Genomic DNA, 10,728 nt, shown 5'->3' on the forward strand with positions numbered 1-10,728 from the left:
TGAGGATCAAGGCGGGTAACAGCAAAATCAAATACAATACAAAAGCAATAACAAAAACATTCCCTTATTCCCCCAACCCCCCTACCCTCCCTTCTACAAATATAAAATTATAACAATTAAAACCATATAAATAAAAACATTAATCGCCTTTTTGAAGGTGTCAAGAGATGTTATCTGGAATTTCCAAAGTATGAAAAAGGTAGGCTAAAAATGAAAACACTAAAACTGAATAATCAGGCATGCCGTCAGAAATAGGTCTCAGTTCTTTTCCTAGTCCCAACTATAGGAGACCTACTGAATCAAAGGATTTTACATAAGTGTTAACTCATCATACAACAATTGAAATCTATGGGCCTATTTTAGTAAGAACTGCCAGCAGGTTTCAGGCCACAGTGTGTAGTCCTGAAAACACTTCTAGTAAGAAACAAGACCAACTGAATAAAAAAGGTGCTTCACATCTGATAGGCATACGCTGCACAAAATGAGACATGTCAAAGTTCATCACATGGGATTAAAAATACAAGGAACAGGGCAAGAAATACCATAGTAAGATTGAAGGCAAATTGCTGAAATGCATTTGTATAGGATTTGGCTGGATTTGGGAATAATCACTGCCTGTGGTTCAGAGATTATCTTGCTGCTAATGGAACTGCTATTTTAATGCTTCTAGAGGTGCTTCTAGATGCTGTATTTTAAAGAAATAAAAAAATGAAAATTTAAAATACAGTTTTCTCCTGATTCGTGGTGTTGCCGTTTGCATCCCTCAGTCTTTTGGGGATGACAAGCCGGGAGGCACATAATGGTTTGTGCGCCTGAGGCACACAGCTGCATGCCCTCATTATAATCAATGGGACTCCAATATTGGTGATTTTTCTGATTTGTGGGGTGTGTGGGTATCGGGAACGGATCCCTCACAAATTGGAAGGGACGACTGTAATGCATACTTGTTTACATGGAGTTGCTTTCTCCAGTAAGAATTCTAAAGCCTAATTTTAAAGAAACTCAGTGTGTGTATATCAGAGAGCACATGGAACCCTGCACTGGGGCTGACCTTTCAGATAAACTCAAAGGATACTTTATGCTATTTAGTTCTATCATGGAACAAAGGTATGATTATCATAAAGAAAATATGATCCCAATAAGATCATGTTTTTACACAGGCACATTCCTCTCTGGATCTTCTCTAGCAACTCAGTTCCTCCAGTATATCATTCATATAAATAATGTGCACTTGCACCCATACATTATGTAAAATTGTAATATACTCTAAGTGTAACAGATTGTTCAAGCCTACTGAAATACCGTAATATGGAACAAAACTGTTTCTTCCATAATTCATTCCTAGAAAATGTCTGTTAAGAAGAGAGAGATAGAATAGCTGCACAATGCCTTTTGACTAGTAACAGTAGTCAGCCATTCACCATCCCATGATAGTGCTTTATAGTACCATGGCTCTAGCCTATGGAATCCAGGGATTTGTAGTTTCATGAATAACCCAGAATTCTTTGCCAGAGAACTCTATGTTATAGTTCAGAGGAGTACAGTACAACATTCTCACAACCCCACCAAACTATAAATCCCAGGATTCTGCAGGACAGTCATGGCTGTGGTGCCAACTTACTATAATTATGTAGTATGGATACATCTTTAAAGTATCTTTTGTTAATTATTTGCAATAGGCAAGCAATACCCAATTACAGTGGTACCCCGGGATACGAATTGATCGCGTTACGAAATTTCCGGGATACGAAAAAGTTAGATTGGAAAAAACTGTTCCGGGATACGATGTTTTTTTCGGGTTACGAAATTTATTTCGGCGCGAAATTCAAACGCAAAGCACGGCTAGCGGCTTTCCAGCGCTAACGGAAAGCCTTTTCGGGTTGTGAAATGTATCGGGTTACGAACGGAGCGGCGGAACGAATTAATTTCGTAACCCGAGGTAGCACTGTATTAAAACACAGAGTAGAAGACAGGCAGAGTACCCATCCCATTTTAAGGTGATGGAATGTAGATCTGTGTATGAAAACAACCATGATAAGCTTAGCAACATCAGGATGTAAGGAAGCCAGTCCATAGACCTGAGCAAGTAAATATGTACTTTGCTGGAATAGGTGCCTTGTCCAATATCAGCCTGTCTAATATCAGCCTTATCACTCCACATTTGCTGGGGTTAGGGCAGGGGTAGGCAACCTTTTTGAGCAGGGGGCCAGGTTGCTAAACCCTCAGACAACTGGGGGGGCCGAAGCCAAAAAATAAATAAATAATTTTAAATAAATAAATAAATAAAGCGGGACAAATGTAGGACAAAATTTTCAAATGGTGGACACTTTTTTTAAAAAGTGGAGGACACGCGAAAAAATTTGCTGATTTTTTAAAAAAATGTTAATATAAATGCATGTTTCTGAGGCTTCTATAGACAATTGCCCCTGCGTGCGAGAGGCCAAAGGCCCTGGCGGCAATCGGCAGCAGGACTGGGCTGGGGCCGGTCCCAAGGTCTCGCTGGGCCGCATCCAGCCCACGGGCCGCAGGTTGCCTACCCCTGAGTTAAGGGCACAGGACCCCCATGAATGCACAAAAATGGCAGATAACAAAAACGCTATGTTTTTACCTGAGAAAACATCTCTCTAGGAATCTCTAGATCCTCCAGTGCAAATTTGTGGTCAACATCTGCCAGACATTGTCCACAGAATTGCACTAGAGAAGCAACAAATGCCTAATGGAGTGCTCTCTCTAGGAATCTCTAGGTCCTTCAGTGAGACTTTTGGTTAAAGTTGAACACAGAGTTGCACTAGAGAACCTAGATATTCCTAGACATAACATATTAATAAAATCCGTGAATAATCAAGCTGCAAAAGTCAAGCCACAAATGTGAAGGGACAAGTACTGTATACATAAAACTGATTCAAATATTCAGAAATACTGTAACTCTTCCAAAGGAAACTAAACCAAGGAAAGCACTGTTTGCGCAAACCTCTTACCATTTGAGGAATTGCATGCAACAATATAAAGAAGATAAATTTTGTTGATTTCAAGAGGATGCAAATAGAAAGAAAACAAATCAACGATGGACAATTTCATAAGGCAAAGTACTCATCTATTATTATGAAGGTTTCACACAGTTTATATTTTATACTGGAATCATGTAACACACAGTTTCAGATTTTTACTGGCCAAAATACACACTCTTTTTCTACATTACCGTATTTAATATCCCAAAGAAATTGTAGGGTCTCTTGAGGCCTGGACTAAGAGTTGCATCCACACATATGAAAGAATATTTGCCAAAAGGTGTGCTATGGATGTAATGAAAGGAGCCCTCCTTCTGCCAAGCAGAATATTTCCTGCCAAAAAAAATAAGGGAATACTGTGGCCAGAAATGTCTGAAGCAAAGAAATATGTGAAAGGCAATTATATGCACATAATTTCTATTTGAATCTCTCTAAGGGTAAAAGTGCAGGCAATGAAACTATATTTAAGCTCAGCTCAACACTACTATGTCTAATGCAATGATTTGATGCTCTTTCCCCTTCTCTAACGAGCTTATCACTCTGGGGGAAAAAGACAGGAGCATCATGGGATGTTCCCGTCTTTTTTCCCAGGGTGATAAACTCCTCAGACAAAAAAGTGAGACAGAAATAGTAGTTGCAATAGCTGAAAGGAAGGAGAAGCAATATAGGTAAGCCAATAACTGGGATGATTAACTCCTAGATAAACAAGTTGCTTACCTGTAACTTTAATTCTTTGAGTGATCATCTGTGAACTCACATAAATGAATTATCTGTGTCTGCACAATGCATAGTTAGGAACCTTCCAGTGCTGTTATGTAAGTGTTTTGGCAGTATCCCTGCACACTCCCCACGTGTCTAACTTGCTTAAACTCTCAGTTCCCTGGGTGCAAACTATTGCTCAGAATGAAGACCAGACATTTTGGCTGTCATTCTCCTTTTATGGGCATGTTCCAATTTGCTTCTGGCAAGGGGACTTCTGGCAAGGGATGGGTTGCATCTCACACCAGTTGGCAGAAATGTTTTTGCCAACAGTCTCAAGAATTTGATCAAGAGGGCTAGCATGGTCTGGGAGATGTAGCTAGATTAGAATAGCTCCCTCAGTAACCCTATCTAAGAATAGTGTTCCTATAATAAAGACTTAGGCCCGTTATAGACGGACACCCTAGGACGGACTCAGTCCATGCTAGGGTTAGAAAGGGGCGTCTCTTCCAGACGCCCCTAACCCTAGCACGGACTGAGTCCGTAACAAATGGCAGCGGCCGTTCCACACGGCTGCTGGCATTTTGACATAACGGATGCTCTGCGTCCGCACGGCGGAAGTGATGCCGTGAGTACGCAACTAATGCCTCGCAGCGTCTCTTCCGGGCCACAAGAAGGAGCGCGATTTTCACACTCCTTCTTTGCTGCATCCGGGAACCGCGCCGCTTGGCTGCTGCGGTTCCTGGATGCAGTAACCGGCGGCGGCAGCAGACCGCTGCATTTCAGCGGTCTGTAACCTGCCTTAGTTTGTTCTGTCAGCCATTGGTGTCTTTGCTCCTTACTCAGATCTTGTGTGCTGCTGCACTGCACTGATTTCTTTTTAAAATTATATTATATTTCTATATAAAAAATATTCCTACATTCTATTATATTAATAAGTTATTTTATATTTCATCTCAGTCGCCCCCTTCCCCGGAGCCATTTTCATCCTTATATTCCATCCAGAATTTCAGTTCATCTTGTGGAGGTAATCTTCTACCTTCTTTTCTCAATACTTTCTCAATAATTTTTTCCAAATCCCCTCAAAATCACACTGCACTGATTTCTAACAGGTTATGGGCCCAGCACATGTCACCTGCTGCAGAGGAAAAGTAAGTGGAACCAAAATCATAGCTGCTGGGAACGAATTTGGTACTGACTCACAATGCCAGTTTCAATGGTAGTTGCAACCCCAACAATGAGTTGGATACCAGTCCTAACTGCAATACTATGAGTCCCATCTATAATGACCCCTGGGAATTGTGGTGCTGAGGTGCACAGGGAGTGGGCAAGGCTACCGCCAAAATGTCTGCATAACAGCCCTAGAAGATTCCATAGCAGGGGGTTGGACTGGATGGCCCTTGTGGTATCTTCCAACTCTATGATTCTATGATTCAAATCTAGAAGGTTCCAAAGTAACTTCAGGTACAGATAACCCATTTATGAGAGTCACAGAAATCATGAAGATTAAATCTTATTTGCTAGGCTATTTTTAAAAAATTACTTTCCCTATTACATATATACCTTGTCTGAACAGAATCTTTCTGTTCGTCACACAATTGAAATGCCTTCTGGACCTCTGAATTCAACATGGCATACTGACATACCTGTAGTAATTCTGGACACTCTTCAGGTGTGGAATATTGAATGTATCTGCAATTAAAATGATTTAAAAAACTGAAATCAGATTTAAGCTCAATTAAAAAGCAGACAGGCAAATAATGACAAGCATCCAATGGAATCCACAGGGAAAAAATGGAGATGCATCTCCAAATGATCAGTGAATGGCTGTTTTTATATTATTTAGAAAAAAGCTCAGCACGTTCAGCCAACTACTGTAACAACAACAGGTTTAATGTGAAGTCGAAGGCTTTCATGGCTGGCATTCATAGTTTTTTCTGGGGTTTTCGGGCTATGTGGCCATGTTCTAGAAGAGTTTCTTCCTGACGTTTTGCCAGCATCTGTGCCTGGCATCTTCAGAGAATGCCTGGAAAAAGTTGGGTGTATATATATCACACACACTGTGTGAGCCTGGGAATGCAGGAGTGATTTGCATGTGTATTGTTCTGTTGCTGATGGCAGGCCTCAGGTTGGGAGGCTAATGCAAAAGAGGATTAGTGTCTGCTAATTGGTGATCATTGTCTGCTGGGAAAGCCCCTGACTCTGAGTGGCTTCCCATTTGCATTTGCTGAGTTCTCATTTTGCTATTCTTCAGGACTGGTAGCCAAATTTTGTTTACTTTAAGGGTTTCTTCTTTCTGGTTGAAATTATCCAGATGTTTGTGGATTTCAATGGCTTCCTTGTGCATCCTGACATGGTAGTGGTTGGCATGGTCCAGAATTTCAGTGTTTTCAAACAGTATTTTATGCCCAGGATGGTTTGTGGCATGTTCTGCTACTGCTACTGCTGGCTTCTGAGGCCTCCGGAGGCCTTTGGAAGCCGGCGCGTGTGCACAAGGCAAGCTGCTGGCTTATGAGGCCTCCGGAGGCCTTCTGAAGCCGGCGCGCACACGCAAAGCTAACAAGTTAAGGGATTTACACCCAGCTAACAAGGCTATGCCTGATTGCGCACTGTTGTCCAAGATCCTTTGTTTTAGGGATTCCTGAATTGTGTGCCCAGCTGAAAGAAAATATGAAAGGAGAAAAGCCTAACTGGAACAATACTAAAAGCCCAACTTGACAAACCCAAAAGTTAGGGCACCCAATAACTAGCTGCTCTTCTAAGCAGAGTTTGGGAAATCTTCTAGAATTCATTTTGGAGATCTTTTAGCTAGTAGTTAAATGCTTTTATCTAAACCTCGCCTTGTACTGAATAGATCCCAAGTTCTGCTCTGTTCCAAGGATCCTCCTTAAGAAGTAACTCTGTGCCTGCTCCAAAGGGGGAGCTTTCAAGTGGCCCCATAATTCTGCACCATAAGATAAAATGGGCAAGATTTTAGCTTTATAAACTTTTAGGATAGAGGTTACACTGGAAGGATGGTTGTAACTAATCAGCTTATGAAGTGCACCAGAATTCACAATAGCTCTCTGTTTATTTCTTCTAATGTGGTTTGTCCATTTTCCTGTATTTGAGAAAAGTAGCCCTAGGTACAAATATGAATCGACATGCTCAATTCATTTGCCTTCCAGGAACCAGCTGTATTTTTTGCACTTTTCTCCCAAATACCACCACCTTAGACTTATCTTTATTGATGACTAAAGAATTAAGAAGAACAATAAGTGGCTAGGTTCTGTAATAGCTGTCTTAAACCCACTTGCATATGAGCAATTAGGACCATATAATTGGCATAAAGCAGAACATTGAGATACATATTGCCTATCTTAGGAGTATGAGCTGATGTAGAAGAAAGAAAACCAGAAATGTCATTAACCTATAAATTAATTAGAGTAGGTACCAAATACATCCCTGTCTTGCTCCTCTATACACATTAGCTTTTTTGGACAGCGCACCACTGGCAACAGTATGCACTCTTAAACAGGTATCTGAATGGAGAGATTTAAGCAGAAAAAGGAGTCTTGGCTCCATATTCATTTCTGCCAATTTGGATGAAAAAATATCTCTGTTGATTGTGCTGCTCTGAGATCCATAAATGTAGTAAAAAGTTGTTTTCCTTCAGACATGTACTTAGTGATAAGATGGTGCAAAATGAAACAAGTATCCATAGTGGATCTAACTGGTCTAAATCCCGCTTGTTCTTCCTCTAGCAAATCTTTATCAACAATCCAGCCCTCAATTTTGCCTAAAAGATGTTTTGTATACATTTTTGCCACAATATCAATAAGGCTTATGGACCTATAATTTTTGGGGTCCCCTTTGTTGCCTTTTTTATAAATGAGAACAATAACGGAAAGTTTCCAACCAGATGAAAAGTGGCCAACTACTGTAGGAACCCAGAAAAATGATCCTGCAATAATTCCATATCCATACTTATTTAAATATTTTGAGAAATCTCCATTGTGTCCTTGATGGTGTGGCGGCAGACCTAAACAAGTGTTGAACCCTTCATCTATCCTAACAATATGAAAAACATTTTTAAAAACCTCTCATTTCTATGCCACCTTTGTCCCAGAAAAAGACCCAAGGCAGCTCACAAATAAAATTGTTTTAAAAAATTTAAAACAAAAAATATTTAGAAGCGACAAAACTCCAGAATATCCCGGAAAAATGGAAACAAGATCTGAATAAACCCATCCCAAAAGAAGAAATATGGGAAGCAATCAGCAAAGCAAAAAGTGGGAAGGCGCCAGGAAACGACGGCCTTCCAATCTCCTTCTACAAAGTTTTCATTGAGGAAATAGTCCCCCCACTCCAACAGGTCATGAATGAGGCGTTAAAAGAAGATCTACCAAAATCCTGGAAAGAAGCAGACATCTCGATAATTTTGAAAGAGGGGAAAAATCCAGAAAGTCCTAGTAACTATAGACCGATATCTCTACTAAACAGTGATTATAAGTTATTGGCTGCAATTCTCTCCAAGAGATTGAAAAAATGCCTAGCAGAAATAATTGGAGAGGAGCAAAGGGGTTTCTTACCGAACAGACAGATCAGAGACAATACAAGATTAATTATTGATATATTAGAATTTTATGAAAAACATAACAAAAAAAAGATTGGCTTGTTATTTCTGGATTTCGAAAAAGCTTTTGATTCAGTCAATTGGGATTTTTTATTGGCAATGTTACGGAAAATTGATATAGGATCAAATTTTTTAAATTGGGTTTCAAAAATATACATTAACCAAACTGCTCAAATTAAGATAAACAGAGAAAAAACAAATAAAATTAAAATTCAAAGAGGCACAAGACAGGGTTGTCCCCTCTCCCCTCTTTTGTTTCTGCTAATCATAGAGGTGTTAATTAAAAGAATTAGAGAAGAACCAAAAATTCAAGGAGTCAAACTAAGAAGCTCAAAGATCAAAATCAGAGCCTTTGCAGATGACGTGGTCATCTTTGTTGATGACCCGTCAAATAACATTACAAAAGTAATGGAGATATTAGAAGAATTCGGCAAAGTAACAGGGTGCGTTATAAATAAGAGTAAATCAAATATTTTAACAAAAAACATTAAAAAAGAGGAAGAAATTAATCTGGGCGAATTGGCGAAAATTAGTGTAGTGAATAAAGTCAAATACCTGGGAATTGACATTACGAAGAAATCTATAGAATTGTTCGAGAACAACTATGTAAAAATTTGGAAAGAAATAAAAAAAGACCTGATTAAATGGAATAAACATATCTCTGTTAGGAAGAATAGCGGCTGTTAAAATGAATATTCTGCCAAGAATGCTTTACTTATTTCAGACAATTCCTATTATCATAACTGGTAAGATTTTCAAAAATTGGAACAAGGATATCTCGGACTTCATTTGGAGAGGGAGAAAACCGAGAATAAAGTTTAAGAACTTACAGGACAAGAATGAAAGAGGAGGCTTAGGTTTACCCTCCTTGAAATTATACTATGAATCATGCGGTCTGGTTTGGATTAAAGAATGGATAACCCTTGAAAATAAAGTGTTATTGGATTTGGAAGGTGACGATTTGAATGTGGGATGGCACGCCTTTATAGTATATGATAACAGTTCTAAAAATAAATAATTTGTAAATCATGCGATTAGACGCCCCCTATATGAGATCTGGACCAAGTATAAGAGACATATTTTGCCAAAAATTTGTGGGTGGGTGTCCCCACATGAAGCTATTTGTAGAAAAGAGTCCAGTGTTGGGACCAGATGGCTCAAATATGAAGATCTATGGGACAAAAAAGAAGGGAAAGTAACTCTAAAAGCAAGGGAAGAGCTTATTAAAGAAAGAGATGATATAAATATAAATTGGTTTACATATAGACAAATCACTGAAAGATTTAGGATGGATGCAAAAACATATGGATTTGAAACAAACATAAAGAATATTGAACTGGGAAAAACTCTGTATGTAGAAAAAGATAGGCTAATTGGGAAAATTTACGAACTTCTTTTATCTTTGGAAATGGAGGAAGAAACAATCAAAAGCCAGATGATTAAATGGGCTACATGTATCAGTCATCCGATAATGCTTGATCAATGGGAAAAGACCTGGAAGGATGTTAAGAAACTAACTCTCTCCCAAAATATCAGAGAAAACTTTGTTAAAATGATGTATTTCTGGTACAGTACTTATCTCCTTATAAGTTGGCTAAGATTTACAAAACAGGGAAGGAAAACTGTTGGAAATGCAAAAAGAAAAAAGGGACGTTCTTCCACTGTTGGTGGGAATGCTGCAAAGCAAAAACATTTTGGAAAATGATTAATAACTCGATTAACTATATATTGGGAACAAACTTAACTTTAAAGCCCGAGTTATATCTACTCGGAATGATGGACGAGGGAATTAAAAGGGAGGATGAAAAGGCGGTGTTTTATATGATTTCGTTAGCGAGAATTTCCTTTGCCCAAATGTGGAAGAGGGAGTCAACACCATCTTATGAAGAGTGGTTACTAAAACTATACGAGGGTATAGGTATGGACATCCTGACCCAAGCATTGAAAAATGAATACGGGACAAAACCATTAGATAATTGGAAAAAAGTAGTAATTTTTTTTGAAAAAGAGTGGGGTAAAGAAGCGACATTTAGCTTGTCTTAAATTTCTTCGATAATTTGAAATTAAACTTAGAATATTCCGCCAATCTCCTTCTAAGTGGCACGGGATTGTTTATATATTACGAAGTAACTTTATTTATAGTGAATGTTTAAAAGTAAGGAGTATTAATGGTTAGCCAAATACTAACATTAAGAGACGGTCTGGTAGGGAGGAAGTCAACCTGTTTGTCTATTGTTTATTGTTAATTGTTGGTTTGAGTGTTAAGGTTATTAGGGGAAGGGTTAGGGGAGGTGGGTGAGTATGAGAGTGTGTTGTTGCCTTAAACGGGATTTAACTGGTGTCTTATGGTGTATTTTTTATTGTATTTGTTTAGTTATATGTGTATTTGTAACTATGTTGGTATGT

General features: G+C 38.8%; 1 protein-coding gene across 2 annotated transcripts in view; it reads right to left on the reverse strand.

Annotated features, from left to right (window-relative positions):
- Positions 1-10,728, reverse strand: part of TMEM62 (transmembrane protein 62) — a 33,326-nt gene that overhangs the window by 19,429 nt on the left and 3,169 nt on the right. For both annotated transcript variants that reach the window (XM_042452906.1, XM_042452915.1), the window contains exons 3-4: positions 5,354-5,399; positions 3,200-3,341 (exon numbers count right to left, since the gene is read on the reverse strand). In XM_042452906.1, coding sequence (XP_042308840.1) covers positions 3,200-3,341; positions 5,354-5,399 — 188 coding nt within the window. The remainder of the gene's footprint in view (positions 1-3,199; positions 3,342-5,353; positions 5,400-10,728) is intronic.

The sequence above is a fragment of the Sceloporus undulatus genome, chromosome 1 (genome assembly GCF_019175285.1).
Source record: "Sceloporus undulatus isolate JIND9_A2432 ecotype Alabama chromosome 1, SceUnd_v1.1, whole genome shotgun sequence".
NCBI lineage: Eukaryota > Metazoa > Chordata > Lepidosauria > Squamata > Phrynosomatidae > Sceloporus > Sceloporus undulatus.